Source organism: Muscardinus avellanarius, assembly GCF_963383645.1.
Source record: "Muscardinus avellanarius genome assembly, chromosome: 3".
NCBI lineage: Eukaryota > Metazoa > Chordata > Mammalia > Rodentia > Gliridae > Muscardinus > Muscardinus avellanarius.
In genome coordinates this window covers 19,268,044-19,291,447 of record NC_137788.1, presented here as the reverse complement: position 1 = coordinate 19,291,447, position 23,404 = coordinate 19,268,044, and the positions used below count along the sequence as shown (strand labels likewise).

General features: G+C 50.2%; 1 protein-coding gene across 1 annotated transcript in view; it reads left to right on the top strand.

Annotated features, from left to right (window-relative positions):
• STPG1 (sperm tail PG-rich repeat containing 1) overlaps positions 1 to 23,404 on the top strand; it is a gene marked incomplete at both ends in the record, with an annotated part of 44,169 nt that overhangs the window by 5,344 nt on the left and 15,421 nt on the right. The window contains 3 exons of the mRNA XM_080690853.1: positions 1,527 to 1,645; positions 11,720 to 11,821; positions 17,295 to 17,465. Of these exons, the coding sequence (XP_080546979.1) occupies positions 1,527 to 1,645; positions 11,720 to 11,821; positions 17,295 to 17,465 (392 nt within the window). The remainder of the gene's footprint in view (positions 1 to 1,526; positions 1,646 to 11,719; positions 11,822 to 17,294; positions 17,466 to 23,404) is intronic.

Sequence of the window (23,404 nt, the reverse complement as noted above, 5' to 3'; positions counted from 1 at the left end):
TTCCTCCCCCCCACTCCATTTAAAATAGTTTTTGTTTTGGAACAGGGTCTCACTAGATTACTGAGGCTGACTTGAACCTTTGAGCCTCCTGCCTCAGCCTCCCACGTCCTGGGATTACAGGCGTGCGCACCTCGCCGGCCTGGTCTCCTCAGTAGAGGAGAGCCCTTGCTCAGGAGAATGGCCTCCGTGGGCCTCTTTTCTCACCTCTTGTCTTTCCTGCCTCCTCACCGGACTCTGAGTTGGTCTGTGGACTTAGGGCTTTAGGAACAGAAGCCAAGTGGCCACTTCTGCTTTGTGACCTGCCGGCTAGCTCCCTTAAAGCAAAAATGTCACAGCCAGCGCCTACCTAGAGGAGGAGCCAGGGAGCAGCGGGAAGCCTGGCCTTGGGAAGGCTTCCAGGGACCACACTGGCCTGCTCAGTGGTCGCCCAGGCGCCTCAGGCTCCAGTCACCCTCTACGTTCTTTCCTTTATTCCTTTATGGAGTGTTTACTGTGGGCCCAACCCAGGAGGAGGAAGCAAAGGAGGGTTTGAGAGCTTGGGATCATGAGATGAATAACGTTCCAACCCTGCCAGCCTTTGCACTGTGGCTGGGTGGCTTGGACGAGTAACCAATCCCTCTAAACCTCTGATTCCTCATCTGTAAAGCTGGTTCCTAATAGCACCCGGCAAGGGGCCCCTACGGGCATTGGGCCTTTCTCTCTGAAAAGGAGTTTCATTTTTTCAAAAGTTCAGTAACAAAGGAGTGGGCCTAAAAACGAGTCCACGCGGTTCGGCCTGGCCGTCCTCCAGCCGCCCTCTTCCTTTCTCTCGGCTCATTGTCCCACAGCTGGTGCATCTTCTCCCTGAGGCTTAGGACTGATGTTAAGGTGATCAGGTTTACTGGGGCTCACGGGTGCAGCCTTCTCACGGGCTTGCCCAGTGGGGGCAGAAGGGGAGAAGGAGAGGAAGACCACCAAGCTGTCAGCCGCCCCAGGTCAAAACGTGGGCCAGGCTCTGTGAACTCCCGGGGTGGGGCTGGCCATCAGCCTGCCCCGCAGGCAGACCCTGCTGCGGAGCGTGGGCACTCACAGCTCTCCGATCTCGGGGTGCGAGGGACATCTGTCCATCACAACCCAGACAGAACATTTAAACTTAGTTTTGTAGACATGGTTCCTTTCTGCCTTTAACCCCGTGTCTGCTCAAAGCAGACACCTAGGCTCGTCTTGCTCGGTGTCTTGAGAAGCGAGAGCGCTGGTACCAGGGCCTCCCAAGCTCCCCACGCCTGAGGTGTCAGGAGGTCACCCTGCCTCACACCCTCTCCTCCCCGGGGCAGCCCCGTCCACAGGCTTCCGCCCACATCTCCCTGGCGTGATCAGGTACCGCAGGGTGGGAAGTCCTTTTTAAAAAATGCCACCTCGTATTCTTCTCATGTCCATAGGCAGGTTTCTCGTCTGTTCCACTGAAACTAAGACTTTTCGTCTACAGCTTTGCTCTTCCGTTTGTCAAGTCACTGCTTTGTGCTGATTTCTGTTTTATTTTTGTTTAGGTTTTACTGCTGCGTATCCAACACAGTCGTCCATTCCTTTTAAATCCCAAACGTCAGTAATTCCAGAACCAGAAAAGAAAGGATTTAACAGTCAAGCCAAGAGATTTTATCACAGAAAGGTAATGGCATTGTCTCAGAGGTTTTTTATTCCAGTCTGGATTTAGCTGCAGAGGAAGGCTGTCGTGTCTCTCTGTGAACAGCAGGGGGCGGTGTCACCCAAGGAGTCCCCGTTCCCTCCAAGTCCACCCCCAAGCGGTTAAGAGCTTGAGGATGGTTACAACAGGGAAGCGCCTGGACTTACAGTGTCAAAAACACCGAACTGAACTACAAGTACTTAAGAATATTTAAAAAATCATAAAAACATAAAACCCCTAAATCCCATGTATATCAAGTAAAAGATAAAAATCTCCTTGCCCCAATCCTTATGAGAGGAAATCACATGATTTCCAACAAAGACCCACTTTCCTCTTCCAGAAAACTTCCTTAAACAATGTCTCATTACTATTCCTGCATTCCTTTATTGCACTCTCTTCCCCATATTTCTATGCCTCTTCCTCTTTGATCTGGGAAGTTTGGCTTGGTTCCTGACAGGCCTTTATTATTATTTGTGTGTGTGTGTGTGTGTGTGTGTGTGTGTGTGTGTGTGTGTGGTACTGGAGATTGAACTCAGGGATACTGAAGACTGACGCTCTGAGCTACACCCCCAGCCCTATTTTATTCTTATTGCGTATTCAGTTTGGGGTTTCTGGGGTCTGACCTCCTCTCTCACCAGCAGGGCGCTGAGGCAACTCACAGGGGACGGAGCATTTTTCAATTTCTCATTCCTTTATTCTCTGAACCAAGACCTTGAGATTGGCATTCCTGTGGAGAAGTGGTCACCTCAGCTACCTTTTGCCACATTCTAAAAACAACTGTCAACCCAGATGGCAGAGGAGGCGGGAGGAGACCTAGGTTGTGAACACAGGCGAGGCGGGAAGCCGAGGGGCCGCGGCCCTTGCCCCCTGTGACTCTCTGTGAACAGGAATGAGGAATGGGGGGTCTTAGTTCCTCCCACTTCTGATATTTTAGCATTCTAAGAAGCAAAAAAATAAGGAATATAGCATACACACACACACACACACACACAAACACACTTTTAAATTATTTGTAGATTTCCCCAAAGATGGTAAATGTTGCCGGGTGTGGTGGCGCACGCTTGTAATCCCCGCACTTGGGAGGCAGAGACAGGAGGATGGCGCAGGTTCGAAGCCAGCTGTGCTGGCTTAAGAGACCCTGTTTAAAAAAAAAAAAAAGGTCTGGGAGTATAGCCTGGAGGAGAAGGGCTTCCAGGACCACAGGACCACCAAAAAAAAAAAAAAAAAAAAAAAAAGATGGTAAATGTTTGCCAAGGCACTTTCTCCCTTCTCCCTAGTTTCTTTGTATTTTAATTAGCTATCTCTTCATTTTCTGTCTGGTTTCCCATCTGTCAATTTAATAATAATATGTTGTCATCTGTAGGGTATTTGCAACCCAGCTTCCAATAAAAATAATAGCAGCCTCCATTAACTGATCCCTACTATGTGTCAGGCCGCTTTTAGATTGTATCTCTCCTCCTCAGAACAAAGCTAAAAGGGAGGGTTTATTATCTTAATTTAAGAGAAGAGGAAACTGAGGCTTAGGGAGGTTAAGTGACCCACCCGAGGTCACTCAGCGAAGGGCTTTATTTGCTGACTCAATGTTGGAAGAATTAGACCTGAACCCAGGCCTCGCTCACGGCAAAGCTCCAAAGCCTCGTACTCTTTCCACACCGCGCCACGCCTGCCTTTGTGGCCTGCACGGCAGTAAATTTAGCTGATGAAAGTCAGCATGTTTCTGAAAGGGCCTTGGCGAAGCCGCCCGAGCTCGACAGGGCAAGATGAGAGCGTGTGCGGAGGCGCCATTCTGCACGAGGTGCTCCAAAGGCACACATCCCAAGAGGGAACGGACTGTCTGTGAAAGTCAGCACTGAAAATACTAGTATTTTCCAGAACATTTTCTATGAAAGGAGCCAAGATGGCAGCCAGCCAAAACTGCATTGATCAAATAGAGCATCGGGGCCGGGCGCGGTGGCGCACGCTTGTAATCCCGGTGCTTGGGAGGCGGAGACAGGAGGATTGCGCAGGTTCGAAGCCAGCCGCGCTGGCTTAAGAGACCCTGTTTTCAAATAAATATATAAAATAGGTCTGGGAGTGTAGCCTGGAGGTAGAAGGGCCTCCAGGAACCCCAGTAACACACACACACACACACACATACACACACACACAAATATATATACATGGCATCAGATAGAAAAGTCACTCAGAAGTTGAGTTCAGCTTTCCAAAGGTGGTTGCTTTCATTTGACAATGTGTAAACTTTCATCTAAATATTTGAAGGCATTTTGTAAAATCATGTGGCTTTTTCTTTTTTTTTGGTGGTACTGGGGATTGAGCCTAGGTGTACTCATCCATGGAGCTATATCTTCAGCCCTTTTTATTTTTTATTTTAAGAGAAAGTTTTTTTTTTTTTTTTTTGGTGGTACTGGGGTTCCTGGAAGCCCTTCTACCTCTGGGCTACACTCCCAGACCTATTTTTACATTTTATTTGGAAACAGGGTCTCCTAAGCCAGCGCGCGCGGCTGGCTTCGAACCTGCGCAATCCTCCTGTCTCCGCCTCCTAAGCGCGGGGATTACAAGCGTGCGCACCATGCCCGGCCGAGAGAGAGTCTTTCTAAGTTGCTGAGGGTCTTAATAAGTTGCCAGGGCTGACTTTGAACCTGTGATTTGCCCGTCTCAGCCTCCCAAGTACCGGGATTACAGGCACAGAATTTCTACCGAATCAGGCTCGGAGTTTGTCTTCTCTACTTTCATTGGTTAATTGCGAGGTTCAAAGTGGTAGACACGTGCAGGTGACCATCCCGTGGAGTGCCCCCACGCATGTTGGCGAGGTTGGTAGTGATTCCTTCATGAACGGCTGTGGCATCATTTGAACTGTTTTCTTTCTCAGTTCTTCTTTTTCCCTCCCCATTTTCCTCCCCTATCTGAAAAGCATGTGGGTTTTATGGGAAGGCCATGGGCTCCCCATGGGCCAGGTGCCTGTGTTCTGGTCCGTCGCAGCGAGTGCCCTGTGTCTTTTCTCAGTTTCAGTTTCTGCATCTGAAACGCAAAATCCAGATTATCTAATTTTCCAGGTCACCTCACGTTATAAACACAGAACCCTGTGCTCATCACTTAGTCTCCCCGAGGGCAAGGAGCACCGCAAAATGAGCAGGGAGGGCGTCGCGCACGTCGCCGGGCGCTGTAGTGAGGAAACTCCGTGCCAGCAGGGTTGAGCCCCGGGGGCTCGCCGCCCCGCCTGGCGCAGGAGCCTCGCGCACCCTGAGCCCTCGTACGGCCGTGTCCTCACCTGGCCTCCGAGGCCCGTGAGCACGTGCAGAGCCGGAGAATCGGTGCCTCTGAAAGGAGCGCTAACCTCCAGGTCAGCTGCACCGGAGCCTGACTTCTGGGGACAGGGATCCCGCGCAGAAGCCAGCGTCTTCAGGGGCACTCCGGGCTGCTACAAATGAAGTCTGTGTTCCAGAACTTTCTGTAATTATTTGCAGCTGTGCTGGTGCTCTGGATTCATGGACAGATGTGCCTGTGTGACGGAGCACAGCCCCCCGGCCGCTCACCTCCCCTCTCCCGTCCCACTTCACCCTGGATTCTTAGAGTTTCCCAAGCTGCGTAACCCTGAGGGTGCCATTTAGTGTGTTTGCATCTCTGTTTCTTATCTTAAAAACAAGGCTGTTATAATAGGCAGGCCTGGGTCAGGAATTGCCACTCCATGATTCTTTTTTTTTTTTTTTTTTTTTTTGGTGGTACTAGAGTTCTTGGCAACCCCTCTACCTCCAGGCTACACTCCCAGACACCTATTTTTTTTTTATATTTCTTTTATTTGGAAACAGGGTCTCTTAAGCCAGCGTGGCTGGCTTCGAACCTGCGCGATCTTTCTGTCTCTGCCTCCCAAGCGCGGGGATTACAAGCGTGTGCCACCACACCCAGCTGCCTCTCCATGATCCTAAGCCTGGTTCCTTCCAGGCTTTAAGGAATATATACTGGTGGGACGTGGACACCATGTCCTCTTGGTAGGCACAATTTAAGACACATAGTAATTCCTATAGGGCCTGGCGGTAATTCTACCCTTCCAAATAAGCCAGCCAGTATTTAAGTTGTGGTGAAATGGTACAAAGTTAATACTGTTCACTCATTAACTTAATGGGACACCGGACCAGAGATATTTTACATGTCAGGGACATTTAAATGGAAGGAAGGAAGGTTGCAGAGATCACCGTGTCCATGGGCTAATCACCCAGTTGTGCCCTTGGCTACACATCAGAACCATGGTGTAGACTGCCCTTCCCCTGCTCTGCTCTGCCTGGTCACAGCACCCCTTCCCATGGGGGCTGCAGGATCAAGCACTCAGCTGGCCCTGAGGACCCTCTGACACTCCCGAAGACCTTTGCGCACATTAACTCCTTCAGTCCCTGTTACAAACCCGTGAGCGAAGTCCCATTATTATCCCGTCTTTTCAGATAATGGCCCTGTGACAAAAAGATGGTTAAGGAAGTCACCCAGGCAAGGCCAGGCAGAGCCAGGATTTCTCAGCAGTGGGATGACTCCTGGTTCCTAGATGCCATTTCCCTGGCGTCTCCCCTGGGCGAGAGCAGCTTCCTAAACCACCTGCCACAGTGGTGAGGCACACGTGTTCTATCCACCACCCACCTGGGGGTCCTGGGAAGCCGTCACTGCTGTTTTTCTAGAACCTCAGACCCCTCAGAAGTGAATCAAATGGATGTCTCTGGTTCAAGCCTGCACTCTCGATGCACCACGGATCACGTGCATGCATCTGCACAGGGTGTGTTTGTGCTGGGAGTGAAGCCTAGGGGTACTCTGCCACTGAGTACATCCCCAGCACTTTTCAGTTTTGAGACAGGGTCTTACTAAGTCTCCCAGACTGGCCTGGAATCCTCCTGCCTCAGCCTCCCAAGAACTGGGCACACGGGTGTTTGCACAGTTGTGCTTTGCTCGCTGTAGCGAGGTAGGCACCCCAGGACTCTTGCATGCCAGGCGAGCGCTGTGGCTGAGATCTACCCTCCTGCCCGCGTTCTGCAGTTCTGCTGCCTCCACTGTCCTCTTCCTGGAACTTGTGAGCGGCTGCCAGCTGCGCCTGCACCTTGGCTCTCGATTGGTGTCTGGCACGCTGTAGGTGTCAGTCAACATCTGCTGGGCTGAATCTCCACCCACACCTCACTACAGGGACCTCAGGGGCTGCTAATAAGCTTAAACCAGATTTGAAGGTGAGTTGGGCCATGGAAGAGGACCATGTGTGCTCTGAAGACAACACTGGCTTTGACAGGTGCTTTGAAATGCAGATTTGGCTTCTGTCCTCTGATTGCTTCTGACTTTCTGACCCGGTGAGGCTGGCAATGGGCAGGACTGGCCCCCATTTGCATCTGCTCCGGGGGCCAGCATCATGACTGCCTGGATTTCCCCATACCTCCTCTCCACCCCAAGCCTAACCAACATTCGTCTCCAGAAACCAGCTTCTAGATAGAATTCTGTCTTGCTTACCTGCACGCTCCATCAGGGCTCCCAGGGACCTTCTACTTCCGGGCATCCTCCCCTATTTGGAACAAAAAAAGTGGAGTTTTCTTGCTTGAAACATGGTTTCTGCCTCTGCAGTGGGGAGAGGTGTGGAATTCCTGGTGCCTGACTTGGGGTGTGGGAGGGCTCCGAGGGCGGGGGGGGGGAGTGGAGGGGAAGGGCGTCAGGCTCAGAAACTCCAAGGGCTGAAGCAGAGGGGCCTTTGTACACCGGAGCTCTTCGCGTGGTCTACCAGGGGAGGCAGGTCTGTGGAACGGGAAGGTGTGGCCCCAGGTACGGGAGCTGCTTCCTGAGGGCCAGGCCTCGTTCCCTCCCTGGGATGCTCGCGGGAGCCGGCAGCGTGGTTTGAGGACCACGGGTCTCGCCCTTGCCTTGTCTCTATGTGGGTTCACTGATGCTGAGGGAACTGAGGCCCAGCAGATGACTTTGCCCTGGGGGAAGATGCCAGCTCTCCAGCCTGCAGGGTTGAACCCATACTCATGCCATAGCCAAGCTGAGTCAAAGCTCTGCAGCCTTGGAGAAGTCGAAGGGTGGATGGCCACGTTGTCCCCTAAGACTCCCTCCGGAGCTCTGACCTGTTGCCCGGTTCTGCCAGTGGATTAGCCACGGCCAGGGCTGTTTCCACCTCAGGCCCGGCCCTCTGCCATGCTGCCAGCCCTTCAGCGAAGGCCTCACTTCTGGTTACCTCGTGCCCGCCGCCTGGGAAACACCTGCTAGCCACCCCCAAATAGTTTGCGGCAAGGCGAGACAGCTTTGAAGAGTCCAAAGCTGAGCCGGCATGGTTTTTAGCCAAAGGATCAAGAGAGACTCCAACAGCAATCTGATAAACATGAAAGTACTAATTGGACCGAATTTATGAAATCAGGACTAGAAAATCCAGTCTGTGTGAAGATGCGGCTGGCTCCAGGCTCCGGAATGGGAGAATGTGAAATCCTCCCGCAGGCAGCCGGTGGAGGAGCCTGGGGCCAGGAAGCAAGAGCCCGCTTCCTCCCTTCATCCTCACCCCCGGTCCAGCCCTCCCAGGTCACACGGGATCGCTGTTCCCCCAACCCCCAACACACATCCTCCTCACAAGCCCGCCCAGTACATTCCAACCCAAGGTGGTCCCGCTGTGCTCAGGGCTAGGAGGATGGAAACATCTGTTGCTCAGGCCCCCCGCTGAAGGTCTTTAACTCCCAGGGGGTGCATCCCGGCTACATAGAAGCTGTTGTGAGCAAGTCAGAAGCCACAAGGATGAGGACGGTGGCCGGCCGCCGCGCCTGGCACCATCCTGCCCCGTCCCTGTGTATTGACTCAGTTGATCCCCACATTGTGACCTTTGCAGAGCCTCTGCACGGGGCTTCCACGTGGCACCCGGGACACCGCCGATGAAGCTGTAGTAAATATGAGTTCTCAGCCAGGGGCGAGGCACACACCTGTAATCCCAGGACTTGGGAGGCTGAGACAGGAGGATTGCAGGTGGGAGGTCAGCCTCAGTAAGTGAGACCCTGTTTCAAGATAATAGGGCTGGGGGTGTAGCTTGGAGGCAGAGTGCCCCTGGGTTCAATTCTAGTACCAAAAAAAATTGATAATAAATCAATGAGTTTTCTTCCCTTTTCACTCCCCATGCTCATTTTTGTTTCATTTGTTATTTGGTTTTTGCCTGCTGAGGTGGTCTGTCAAGAAACCCATGGGTGACTAAGTTCACACAAGTCCCAGCGTAAATTCTTGTTCTCTGGATCTGCTCTGAGAAGCCTAGATTCATAACTGTCATGAGATATTAGTCACGTGAACTGCTGTCCTTCAGGAGAAAGGTCTAGATGTTTACTGTTCATCCAAAGAGCCATTCCCAACCTCTAGAAGTTTTGGGAGATGAATTTTCTGCATTGCTTGAATTTTCTGACATCACATGCAGGGTATGCTGGTCACCCAGCGCCCCTGTCCAAAAGCAAGCTCCCATCTGGAGCCTTTGCCAATGTCTGTGGTGTAAATACTCCTACCCTGGCCAACTTCAAGTAACCACCAACAAAATTTATTTTTAAATGTTCCCTTCACAAGCCGCCACTGTCCAGTTCCAGCATGCCAGCGCCTGGAGGACCGTCTATGGCCATTCCCCAAGAGCAAAGAGGCGGCTCTCCATCCCTCCAGGCTAAGAGGCAACCATCCCTTCTGTTTGCCCTGGACTTGAGCCAGTTTGCATTGTGGTAGACTTAAAGTATGGTTGGGGCCCAGGAGGGCCAGATTTCGCAGATAAAAATACCAGATGTAGCCAGGCGTGGTGGCACATACTTGTACATCCAGCATTTGGGAGGCTGAGACAGGAGGATCAGGGTTTGTGGCCAGCCTCAGCTACTTAGTGAGGCCCTCCACAACTTAGTGAGAGCTTGTTTCAAAATAAAGACTAAAAAATAGGGCTAGAGGTGTAGCTCAGAGGTAGAATGCCCCTGGGTTCCATCCCCAGTATGGCAAAAGACAAAAAATAACAGATGCTCATTTAAATTAGAATTTCAGATAACTATTTTTGTGTAAGTATGTCCCAAATAGTACGTGGGCTATCCTGAACCTAAAATAGCTACTTGTTTCTCTGAAATTCTAATTTAACTGGGTTAAACACTCATGTTTTGTGTTTTATCGGGCAACCCCGGCTCCCCAGACACGAGTGCTCAGCAAATCCTTGTGAACAGACAGCAAGGCTGAACGTGTGCTGACCAACTGGGAGCTGCAGATACACGTCTTTACTGTCCTCTGTTTAAACCTAGAAGAGTCACACGCCTGCTTCAGCTTTCCCTAGATTCGGGGATTCTGGAAGCTTAACAGATGAGAAAACCGAGGCCCACACAAATGACCTGCTCAAAATCCCAACTGCTCGCAGCAGCAGGGATGACAGTGGCCGCCATGCTCGGCCCGGGCCCTCTTCCCCTTTTATCCTGTATAACCTCATCTGAGAACTCCTTCAGGTCTGTGGTGAAGCGCAGGCTCTACAGCCAGACTGCCTGGGCTCAGATTTACTAGTGATGTGGCCTGGGGTCCCTTTTGGCCCCTACTTCTCATCTTTAAATTGGGGGTTAAATGAGCCAGTGCACGTAAAGTATCAGAACAGCACCTGCTCCACAGCAAGAACTCCGTAAGCCCCTGGGTGCCCTGCAGACAGCTCCTAAGGAAGACCCCTGCTTCCCTGTGGCCCTCACGTCCGCACCCATAGCACCAGCCCTTCTGAACACTCAGCCTGGGCCACTTCTGCTGTGCCTGACTGTCCCTGCGGTCAGCTCCCCTCTCCTCTAGGGACTGCGGTCATCTGCAGCACGAATCAGCTCCTCTGCTCCCACCCACCACAGGACAAGGGTTGCAGGATTCACTGCATTTAAATTGGGCACAAAGGAACCTGTTACCAGCGCTGTGACCCCACAACTTGTAGTAATCATCACCGCACCGCCCCAGCTGGCCTGGAAGGTCCTGGAAGGCACTGGTGGGTCTTCAAGCTCTCTTTCTGCCCCTAGGAAGTCAGTGGGGACAGTGGGTCAGGACATACTTGGGTGGCAGAGACTGGAGATAGCAAGGCCTAGAGCTAGGCCTGGGTTCAGATCTGCCACTTAGCTGTGGCCCCGCATCTCTGAGCCTCGCTGTCCTTAAAGTGACTCTGAAAGTGTGTCCACTGCCAAGCGCGGGGTGAGGGGCGCAGAGACACGCAAGCCGCGCACCGAGCACTGGGTTCAGGTCCTGCCCATCACCCCAGGGGGACTCTGGGCAGAGTCGTCTCCTGATGCCCAATGTGTTTGTCTATAAAATAGAGTCAGTAATCCCGCCCTCACTGGGTGATGTTGAAAACGAGACAAGCTTTGAAAAGCTGCTGGCACCAAGTAGGTACCCAGTAAGCTCTCGAAGCAGCAAAGAATTCTCATCATTTCATACCGCTCGCTTGGCCAACTCTGTCAACAGCTCCTTCCCCCTGGTAACTCACGGGGAAGCCAAAGCCCTGTGAACAGCAGTGCCTACTCCACCCAGCCTTCCTTCCTCCCCTCCACCCGCAGTGCCCAGAGCCCGAGCCCCGAGCCCGGCCTCTCCTCTGTTTGTCTGCAGGTTAGAAACGGTCTCGCTTGAGATGCAGGTTGTTTTTGTTTCATTTTTGCTTTATACACAGAAACGCGCCCTGCTTTCTCAAAGGCTGAGGAGGAGCTGAGTCAGGCGGGGTGTGGTGAACGTGGGTCGTCCCTCCTTCACCCAAGCCGTGCACGAGGACTTGCCCCTCAGCCACCTCTGACCTCCCTTTTTTATGCTCGTTTCTCTAATGCCACCTAACACCAACAGCATCCTTGGGGAGAGCAGGACGGTAGCAGAAAGACCCAGGGCTTTGGAAGCCTGGGTTGGAAGTCCTGCCCCACCACTTGGTAACCGGGAGGGGCTGAGCTGGGCAGGTTGGGAGCAAGTGGAGTTGGGCGGGCTGTCATTCCCCAAGTGGAGGTGGCGCCCGTCCCTGCAGGATTACGGTGAGGCTTAGCGACAATGGATGCCAAGCTGGCGGTCACACACCATGGAACGGCGTGAGTCCTGATGACGCTGCGTTCTCTTTCCTTTCAGAATGACGTCCCAGGTCCCGGGTCCTACAATGTCACCCACCAGTCTCCAGTGTTCAACAGTGTTTCATTGTCCAAGAAGGGAACGGGCACTTTTCCTTCTACGGTGAGAGCCTGACCAGTCAGTAATTTCCCTCATTTGGTGCGTAATCCTATGCTGGGCATCTGGCCCTTTCTCCAAAGGCCCTGGGTTCTAATTAGGACAGCACCGCCTCTTCAGGTTTCACGCAGGTAAATCGGACCCAGTGCCTCCCATTCTTTTCCTGTCAGCCATGTCTCCAGGGCGGGAAGAGATTCCAGAACCTGATGGCCCAAACCAATTTTGTCATCATCGAGTGAGCTAAGTAGGCGTCTTCCCGAGATTTTTAGGCATGGCCAGAAAATGTGACTCTAATATACCTTGCCCTTATATGACATTTACACTTGTTTATTCTAATTGGGACAATTATTGATGGAACCAAAAATAAAACAGACAGTGGCTGAAATGTAGTGATCCTTTTCCCCACTTCTCTTCTTTGTATGATGTGGGACCCTATCTTTGTTGAGGTCTCTACTAATTAAATAGCTGTAGGAAGAAGTGCAGGTGACCCGAGTCAGATATGGGCAGGGTCAGTCCTTTCCTATTTCTGTTTTGTTTGTGTTTTTGTAGCAGGGCCTCACACATGGTAGGCAAGTCCTCTGCCACTCATCTACGCCCTAAGTCCAATAGCCGTTTTCTTAAAGCCATTTATAAATTCAAGCCAGGCGTGGTGGTCCAAGCCTATAATCCCAGTACTACTTGGAGGCCGAGACAGGAAGATCGCAGGTTTGAGACCAGTGCACAATAACTTAGCCAGACTGTTGCAAAATAAAACAGGGCTGGGACTGAGCTCAGAGGCAGGATACCCTCAGGTCCAATGCCCAGTACCACCGACAAGAAATATATTTATAGAATGGAAAGAAAACTGGGTACAGTGAAGGGAAACAGACATTCAAGGGCAGAGTGAGCTGAGGATGAAAAGTGAAAAGAAAGCAAAGCCGCACTTCAGCATCAGCAAAACACGTGTGGCTCCTTGTCCCTTTAAAGGCCACAGTGATCTCTTGCATAGACGTATTATAATGCCTGGCACTGGAATTGGCTTTTTAATTTTCTTCTTTAAACTACACAAAGGAACCATTACAACCTGGTGAACGCAGCCATTTCTTGGAAGTCGAGTTTGGCAGAGGTGAACGCTGGAGTTAATTCCCCTTCACCAAAGCAGCGGAGGCCACACGACAGCCAGGCCTCTGCCCCTTTCTCTGCCCCGCTAGTCCCTAGGAAAAAAAATACTCAAAAGCAATCAGCAGCCAGGCACAGTGCGCACGCCTGTCACCCAAGCACTAGGTAGGCCGAGGTAGGAGGATGGATCGCACTTAGGGACGCCCACCTTAGTGAGACCCTGTTTCAAAGTCAAAGTAAAAATTAAAAAATAGGGCTGGGTGTGGCTCAGAGGTAGAATGCCCCTGGGTTCAATCTCAAGTAACACCAAAACAAAACAAAACAAAACAAAAACCAGAAGTGCCATCTCATGGTCCTGGCGTGGAAGACAAGGCCTGAGACCGAGCAGAGTCTCGATGTGACCTCAAGCACGTCACCCTTCTGTGTCCTATTTGCCTCAGCAACGTGGAGACTCCCTGGAGGCGCTGGGCAAATTGCAAGGAGTGAAATGCTCTTTGAAATTGCAGAGCATTGTAAACATGCTAGATATTATGATTGTTACCACCTGAGTCACCAACCATGCTTCCTGCAACACCTAGGTTTTCTCTCCGAGAACTTCTTTGCCCAAGAGTGGCTCTGCCCTTTCCTTTCGGTGCCAAGAAAGGGACTGAACTGGAGCACACAATCCGTGCCCTGCTGGGCTTTACCCGCAGTAACTTTCCAGTGGCGAGGCCAGGCTGAGGGAAGGCCTGGGGGTTAGAGAGTCGAATCAGGCCTTTTGGGTCTTTAAGACTTTCAGAACCAACCCACAAAAAGGCAGGTGTTGAGCTGTCTTCCCTTTGATGGGACTTTGCGTGTGTGTGTGTGTGTGTGTGTGTGTGTGTGTGTGTGTGTGATGTTACTGGGGATGGAACCCAGGGGCGTTCTACCTCTGAACTACACCCCCAGACCTATTTTTTATTCTTTATTTTGAAACAGGATTTCACTAATTTGCAGAGGGCCTCACTGAGTAGCGGAGACTGGCCGCGAACCAGTGATCCTCCTGTCTCAGCCCCCTAAGTGCAGGGATTACAAGCTGTGTACCACCTCGCCTGGCTCGTAGGACTTTGAATTTTTGTTTCTAAACACTCATGTTCTTAGATCCTTGGGCAGGGGCTTTAAGTGGTTAATGCCACTAGGTCCCCACTTCGTCCCTAGTCCCTCTCTGGCCTGGGTGGGAATGCCCTGTCTCCAGTCCTCTTAGGGACTTTCACATTTACCACCTTCTCCACTGCTGGATCCCTAGACTCTGAGGGAATTAAGGTAACCCCCATCAGAGCAAAATCGCCACGGCCAGGAGGAATGTGATTATGGGCGAGGCTGACCCAAAACCTCTGTGGCTATATAAATTTTAGAAACTTCCTAATCACGGGGAACAACTATACCCGATCTCTTGAGAAGACCTGTCACCTCTCAATGTTCCAATAATATAGAATGCCTCGTTGGTAGGTTCCAAATCTTTTTCCAGGACAGTGTAGGGGCTAAGCGAAGCTTGCGGGTGGAGACACGGGGGCCTTTCCGTCCTGCGCGCTGGCGGGCGTGGCTGCGGGGAGTCGGTATGTGCTGGCAGAGGCGCATCAGTGCCAGCGTGCGGCGGGTCAGAGCCCACAGGCCTGGCCGCGAAGCCAGGGCGGGAGTGTTGGTGAGTGACTGTCACTTCAGAGACGCACGCTGCAGCTAATCCTACTACAATGCACTATGGAACTCTGCCTTGACTGGGAATGTTTTTCAAAAAATTTTCCAAAATCTAAAATTGTTAGAAATCGATAGGTCTTTTGAGCCAAAAAAAAAAAGGTTCCATGACCAAATAAGTTTGAGTTTGCTTTTATTTGGGGGCCAGGTCTCTCAACTCAATCCTTTTTTTTTTTTTTTTTTGGTGGTACTGGGGTTCCTGGAAGCCCTTCTTCCTCCCGGCTACACTCCCAGACCTATTTTTATATTTTTGAAACAGGGTCTCTTACGCCAGCACGGCTGGCTTCGAACCTGCGTGATCCTCCTGTCTCTGCCTCCCAAGCGCCTCCCAAGCGCGGGGATTACAAGCGTGCGCCACCACGCCCGGCGCAATCCTTTTTTTTTTTTTTAAGGTACTGAGAATTGAACCCAGGGGGTAATCAACCTCTGAGCTATATACCACAGTCTTATTATATTTTATTTTTTTATTTTAGAAAAAGGTCTTGCTAAGTTACCATACTCTGGCTTCACACCTGTGATCCTCTTGTTTCAGCCTCCCAGTAATTGAGATTATAGGTGTGCACCACTGCACCCAGTTTAGAGGGGAAGTCAGATTTTTTTTTTTGTATTGAGGATTGAACTCAGGTACATTCTGCCTTTAAGCCACACCCCCAGTCATCATCATCATCATCACCATTATTATTTATTATTATTATTATTATTATTATTATTATTATTATTTTAAGTTTTATTGTGTGGTACTGGGGATGGAACCCAGGGACCTCTATCTCCAAGGTACAATCCTGGAACTATTTATTTATTTGTTTATTTTTGCCGTACTGGGCCTGGACCCCAGGGGCATTCTACCTCCGAGCTACACCCCCAGCCCTATTTTTTATCCTTTATTTTGAAACAGATTCTCACTGAGTTGCAAAGGGCCTCACTAAGTAGCTGAGGCTGTTCGTGAACCACAATCTTCCTTGTCTCAGCCTCCCAAATGCTGGAATTACAAGTGTGCGCCACCACGCCTGGCTTTCTATTTTATTTTTTATTTGGGAACAGGATCTTGCTAGATTGCTGAGAGCCTTCACTTAGTTGCTGAGGCGGACTTCGAACCCATGATCCTCCTGTCATAGCCTCCCAAGTACTGGGATTACATGTGTGTGCCACCAAACCTGGCTTATTTTTTTAAAAATTGAAACAGGGCATTGCTAAGTTGTGGAGGCTCTCACTAAGTTCCTGAGGCTGGCCTCAAACCTGTGACCCTCCTGTCTCAGCCTCCCAAGTACTTCAATTACAGAGCATCACCATGCCCAGCCGCAATCCTCTTTACAGTGGGATACCGAACATGTATCGTACAGGCAGGCCGACCGCCTGGCTGAGAATGTTCCCGCCACCTAACTTGCGCTGACATGTAAACTGGGGGCGATTGCACCACCCACTACTCAGGGCAGTCATGGAGCTAAAGGCAACAGAAAGCCCTTGGTAAACAACTGGCCAAAAAAGCATATGCTTGGGTGTCCTCGCTTCCAGAACATCCACAGACCCTGCTGCACAGGGTCCCGGGCCAGGCTCTTGGCTCTAGAAGAGAACACTCCTCCTCCTCCTGGAGGACCACGCACCCCCCTGGTCCAGGAGCCACTGAGGAGCATCACCCAGAGCACAGAGTGAGGGGGGCAGCGCCACCCCCACTTCCACGCTCAGGTATTTATTGACCCCATTGAGCAGGGAAGCCCCAGGACAGTGTTCCCAAGCTCTTAATCATAAAGTTATGGGAAATGTTTTATTTTTATCAGACTTCGGTCCTAGCTAGCCATGCTGTCCTAGGGTAAGTGATGTTATCGCTCAGTTTCTATGGCTTTTGTCTCCGTTCATTTGGCAAACATTGATTGTTTGTTTTTCAACTGAAAATAGCTTATTGTGGCTTCTTGAAAGGAAAGGTATTGGTTCTCTCTAAACAGCATTAAGTATTATGGGGCTTTGTGAATGCAGTCACCCGGTGGGGGTAGGCGGCACGGGTGGATGATAAGCCTCGTGTATGTGCGTGCGTGCGTGCGTGCGTGCGTGCATGTGTGTGTGTGTGTGTGTGTGTGTGTGTGTGTGTGTGTGTGTGATGTTGGGGATTGAACCCAGTGGGTTTCACGGGGTTGCTAATAGTCTCACTATGAGACGGGCTTCAAACCTGTGATCCTCCTATCTCAGCCTCCCAAATACTGGCATTACAGGTGTGTGCCAGCATGCCCGTCCTCAGGTGGCTTTGAGATGTTTAGAGCAAGGTTGTTTTTGAGGCCATTCAGACCATCTAACCTCGGGAAGATGACGTGAGGCTTTCCCGGGAGGGGATGCTTCACGGGGGGAGAGCCTGAGTGGTCCCTCACAGAAGTCACCCACAGCTGGTGAGTCACATGAAGTGGCCCGAACGGGGCTTGGTGGGAACGCATTGATGGCAGAATCATTTTTGCCAAGTCGCAAACAGAAGATGAGTAATTTGAGTCTGTTTACAGAAGTCAAAGGTCCGAACTCACATTTTCCAAGAGAGACTCCTCGAAGGCCGCGGTCCATTGGTCACGGCCACCTGCCGCGGCCTGGCCTGTGAGCAGTGCTCGCACGACTTGGCGTGGCGCCATCTTTGATGGGTGTCCTTCAGGATCGCAGACTGCACCCGCTGATCCCTTTGCCTTCCTCCTCACAGAGTGCCCGCATGGGCACCGTCATCTCCAAGTACCCTGCAGCCAACGCGTACACTATCCCGTCAGATTTTGTTTCGAAGAAAGACTTCAGTAACTCCTGTTCCAGCATGTTCCAGTTGCCAAGCTTCATGAAAGTTCTCAAATTCGAAACTCCTGCACCAAACCATTACAATGTAAGGACGTTTGCAGACGTTGCTCGTGCTTGCGGAATAGATACTGAATGAATGGTTTGCAGAAATAGGAGGAGGGTGGGAGCTTGGGGAAAGAGCGTCCTAAGACTGTTAGTCAGTCAGTACATTTCATTACCTGATGGGTGCCCGAGGCTCTGCAAGACTCCTGTAGGGGCCCAGCATGGTGGTGCATGCCTGTAATTCCAGTATTTGAGAGACTGAGACAGGAGGATCGCAGGTTTGAGGCCAGCCTCAGCAACTTAGCAAGACCTTGCTTCAAAACAAAAAGGTCTGGGGATATAGCTCAGAGATAGAGTGCCCCTGGGTTTAATCCCCAATACCAAAAAGAAAGGAAGAAAAGACAGAACCCTCTAGAGAATTTGTGGAACCCTGAGAGACGTGTGAGTACACAGAGGCCAGCGTGGAGCACTGGGAAGTGTGTGTGCTGCTCACCCCTGACACATTCTTTTTGGGGACAGTTTTCTCATCTGTAACAAGGACTTTATTATTTATCATTTTATCTGCAAACAGTATTCATTTACTTTTTAGGTTCTTATAGGGAAAATCAGCTTTTGTCTTTCCAGTTCAGAAAAAAAAAATTTTTTTAACAGTAGTGCTTTGCCAACTACAATCACTTCGTGACCTCTGAGGCTGGAAGGTGTTCACAGTTAGGAGACGCGCTTGGGACGTTCTCGCTCAAATCTCGCCTCTGCTGCTCGCCTCGGGCCAGTTTCTTAACTTTTCAAGATTTTGTTTTCTGGGTTTGTATGAGGAAGAACCAGGCCCACCTTATAGCGCTGACCCAGACGTGAACTAAGATGACCTGGGTCGAGTGTTTGGCGCAGCACCGGGCACAGGGTCTGCAGAGCGCAGGGCGACTGGCGGCTGTCTCTGGGCGTGCCACGCTACCCTGAGCCACGGCTGTAGAATGGAACTCACTGCACCTGTCTTACAAGGTTATTATCAGAAGCCAATAAGACGACAAAGGAAGAGACTTTGAAATGCATAAGATGTAAATTGTACAGACGATAGTAATATCGTTAAGCTACATTTCAAACTACTTTGGCCTTACGTGGCTCCATTCCCATTTTCTCCTTTCTTTGGCAATATTTATAAATCATATTTGCTTTTCTGACTACAAAGATCCTACCCATTCTCTGTGATTGAATCAGTGAATTACAGTGTGCTCAAAGCAATGTAAGTGCCTGTGAGGCCAGACACTGTCAATAGAAATGGGATGGGAACCAGCTGTGTCATTTAAAAGTTTCTGGTAATTACACTGAGAAAGTGAAAAGGAATAAGTGAAGTCAATTCTATCACGTTCGTTCATTCATTCATTCATTTTGTAGCACTAGGGACTAAACCCAAGAGGCATTCTGCCTCCAAGCTACACCCCCAGACCAGTTTTATTCTTTTTATTTGGAAACGGGGTCTCACTATGTTGCAGAGAGCCTCAGTAAGTTGCTGAGACTGGCTTCGAACTTGTGATCGTCCTGTCTCAGCCTCCCAAGTATTAGGATTACAGGCATGTGCCACCACGACTGGTGAATTTTTATCATATATTTTATTTAATCCAGTAGATCCCCAAAGTATTATCATTTCAATATCCAGTCAAATAATATCAAAAATGTAAAAATATGCCGGGCATGATGGCACAAACTTGTAATCCCAGCATTTGGGAGGCTGAGACGGGAGGATTAAAGTTTGAGGACAGCCTCAGCTACTTAGTGAGGCTGAGGGCCTTTGCAACTCAGTGAGACACTGTTTCAAAATATTAAAAAAAAAAAATAGGGCTGGGGGTGTAGCTTGGAGGCAGAATGCCCCAGAGTTCCATCCCAGTACTGGGAAAAAATGTAAAAATATTAATTGGATATTTTAGAAAGGTTCTTTTCTCATACTAAGTTTTTTTAAATCCACTGTACATTTTATGCTTTTAGAGTAGCTTAATTTTTTTGTTGTTGTATTTGGTACTGGGGATTGAACCCGGGGGCATTCTACCTCCAAGCTATACCTCCTAGCTATATTTTATTTTTCATTAAGTTTTTGCTAAGTTGTTGAGGCTGGCCTTGAGCCTGCAATCTCCCTTTCTCAGACTTCCAAGTACTGGGATTAAAGGCATGTGCCACTGAACTTGCCTAATTTTAACATGTTTCCAGGGTCAGTAGCTGTGGCTACTGTACTGGGCAGTACTGCTCTAGAAGGTCTTCCCCTGGGATACCTGCGTCCTGCGGATGATGGTGGTGGAGGTGGAGGTGATGATGATACTAGTGATGAGGGTGGTGATGAGGGTGATAGTGGTCCTGATGTTGATAATGGCGATGGTGTCGATGATGGTGGTGATGGTGGTGGTGGTGATGATGATAGTGATATGACGGTGGTGGTGATGACAGTGATGGTGGTAGTGATGATGGTGTTAATAGTGGTGGTGATGACAGTGATGGTGGTGTTGGTGATGATGGTGATAGTGGTGATAGTGGTAGTGATGGTGGTGGTGATAGTGGTATACTTCTCATGGACTAATGCTGTCCTAAGAGTTATGCATTTATTATTTATTATTATTATTATTATTATTATTATTATTTAGTGGTATTAGGGATGGAACCCAGGGGCTTTCTACCTCTGGGCTATACTCCCAGACCTATTTTATATTTTATTTGGAAACAGGGTCTCACTGAGTTGCTGAGAGCCTCACTAAGTAGCTGAGGCTGGCTTCGAACCTGCACAATCCTCCTGTCTCAGCCTCCCGAGCGCGAGGATTACAAGCGTGCGCCACCACACCTGGCTGCATTCGTTATTTTTAATACAAGAATCCATGAAGTATATTGTCTCGTTTCCAATTTATAAAAGGAAGCGGAGACCATGGGAGGTTAAGGGACCTGCCCAGAGTTACCCAGAGCCAAGGTACCGCTTGCTCGCCAGTGGGCACGAGTGCAGAGCTTGGGTATGAGAGGAGCCATGCCATTCTGGTGCCGCCTGGCTTCTCTTATTGCTACTCTGTGCCAATCTGGTGGGACTGCACAGATTCCAGCGGGGAACTCAGAAAAGCACTGCAGGAGACACACGTTTGGAGCCTTGGAGAGAATGATGGGGCAGGCACAGGGGCCGGCAGTGCCACCTCTTAGACTTGGTGGTCAGAGCAGGCTCAGGCTGAGATCCAAAGACTGAAGGAGAGGCTGGTGTGGAGGAGACAGCATGTGCTAAGGTCCCGAGACAGCAACGAGCTTAGCTGTGAGGAGCTAGGAGGAGGAGGACAGGGGAGACGGGGAGCCCAGACGGATAGGCAGTGGTCAGTTCAGCATGTCCCTGCAGACACCAGGAGAGGGGGGAAGTTTGGGATGATGTGACTTGAAGTTGATTTTAGAACAGCTCCTCCAGCTCTTGTGTGGAGAGTGACTGCAGAGTAGGTGCTAGAAACCCAGTGAGGAGATGCTAAACGAACAGGAGAGAGGACAAGGCGTGGTCCAGGACAGCGCGAGTGCAGGCTGCGGCCCGGCGCCTCTGCCATTCCCACAGAGGGCAGGCCAGCTGGGGCGCTCTGTCCTGGGAATGCCCTCTCGTGCCTCCCGGCTGGCCTCACTCGTCTGCCTCCCGGCCCTCTGCACTTCTGAAGGTGCCCAGCCTCATCTCCAGGGTCCTGGACTTAGCGGGCATGAAACAGATGCCTGTGATGCCACAGGAAAAACTCTCAATCATACAGAGAGTCAGTCTAGAACGGCCCTTCCCCAAGTCAGAAATGTGTCCTCTGCCAAGAGATCAGTTTTGAGATGTGTGAGGGTTTTGTTGTTGTTGTTACGGTGGCAGTGGGGGGTTTTGTTCATTATTGCTTTAAAGTCTCTGGAAACAATACATGCTCATCATGATAACACTTTTGTGCACCGTGGAAGCCCATGAACTAGAGAGCAGAAGACCCAGCGGATGCGATGGTGCACACCTGTAATCCTAGTACTTGGGAGGCTGAGACAGAAGGTTTAAGACCAGCCTTGGTAACCTAGCAAGGCTCTCAGCAACCTAGCAAGAAGCTTTTCAAAACCAAAAATTGAAAAAGGGCTGCAGGTGGAGCTCAGAGGTAGAAAGCCTCCAGTTCAAACCCCAGTACACACACATGTGCGCGCGTGCACACAGAGAGAGAGAGAGAGAGAGAGAGAGAGAGAGAGAGAGAGAGAGAGAGAGAGAAGCAGAAGTCCCTAGGGTTCTACCACCCAAGGCAAAACAGCACAGAAGCCAGATGTAATCTCTGTAATCCCCTTGCGCTGTCCCTCCCCCAGGACTGGGCTCTGCAGCACCTGGGCCACCTGCCTTTTCTGCTTCGCTGTATCTTGAATTTCTCTCTGTGGCAATACAATGACTCTGCTCTGTTTTTTATTTAACCTGCTGAGTGTTTTCCTAGCCTACTGGAGAAATCTTCCTGTGACACGCAGTGTCTACCAATACCCCCCTTTTTGGTGGCTTTTCTGTCTGGGTGAAGAATAAAGCAAAGTGCTGTTTTGTCTGCAGGAGACTTTTTTTTTCTGAATGGGAGACAATGGTGGAGTCAGGGGAGGGCAGAAGCGCATAATCCTGTTAGCACGCTGCTGCTCTGCCTAGATCTGCAGAGGCCCCCGGGCCCTGGTGATGCCCTCAGCGGCTCAGTCCTCCTCCTGGCTACTGTCACCTCCTCTCTGGTGCCCTCTCCTCTCCTCCTGTCCAGTAATTAGCCTGCCCATCTGGTCTTTTTGTTTGCCCCTGTGCATGCAGTCTAGCTATTAGGACCCTGGGAACAGCTAAATTCCTCCACCTCTGTCAACACAAAATCAAAATACCATCTGCATTTCTTGAGACTGTTTTTTTTTTTTTTTTTTTTTGAAAGAGGAGTATCACGGAAAATCAAACCATCCTGGCCCCGGCAAATAGTTTCACTCATTCAGTAAATATTCCCAGGGATTGCCAGTACAGTTTTATTGCTTCTGTTATCTAAGGTGTACAGAAGACTGAGAATTGGCATTTGAAATATTTGTGGTTCATATGTAACAGAAGAATGATCTCAGACATTTGGGGTTTTTTTTCCCCCTAATTTTAGAGTTCTGCACATTGGATGCCTTTAAATGTGTAATGCGTAGATCAGCCAAAATTCTCAGTTTTTCCTCAGTCTGGAAAAGATGAGATGAGAGGGTAATCATAAATCAAGCACAATCTTAGTTTTAAACAATGTCATTTTCTGTGAACCCAAATGCTGGATCTATAGAAGGACTGTTTCAACAGCCAGGAATGTAGCCAGGGATCCAGGTGGGGATGGCTGGGACTGAGTGTCCTGCAAAGAGTAAAAATAATAGGAAAACTAGTGATCATACTTTGTGTGTATAGCACTAAATGTTTTTTGTTTTTGTTTTTGTTTTTGCGGTACTGGGGATGGAACCCAGTGGCTTTCTATCTCTGAGCTGCACCCCCAGCCCTATTTTTTATTCTTTATTTTGAAACCGGGTCTCAGTGAGTTGCAGAGGGCCTCACTAAGTAGCTGAGGCTGTCCGCGAACCGCGATCCTCTGGTCTCAGCCTCCCAAATGCTGGGATTACAAGCGTGCGCCACCACCCCTGGATACCACATGGTTTTTTAAAAAGCACTTTCCTACAGATCTCTGACAATTGCCCCCCACTTCTGACAACGTTCTATACAAGTAGAACAGAGACTATTTGACCCATCTTACAGATGAGAAAACTCGGGTTCAGAGAGATTAAGCAGGCTGAGCGGGGGCACAGTTTCTAGCAGAAATGGGCTGGGACCTGGACCCTTGGGCATCTTCTTGGGCACTGTCCTCTGAGCCATGCTGGGTCACCAGGCTTCTGCTGGGGCCCAGACTAAAGGCACCTGAGCCGGGCGGCAGTGAAGGCGAGCTCAGCGTGGCTCCTGTCCGTTCACTTTCTAACGAGGACAGGTTTAAATGTGACTTTTTAAAATCCAAGTTTGTC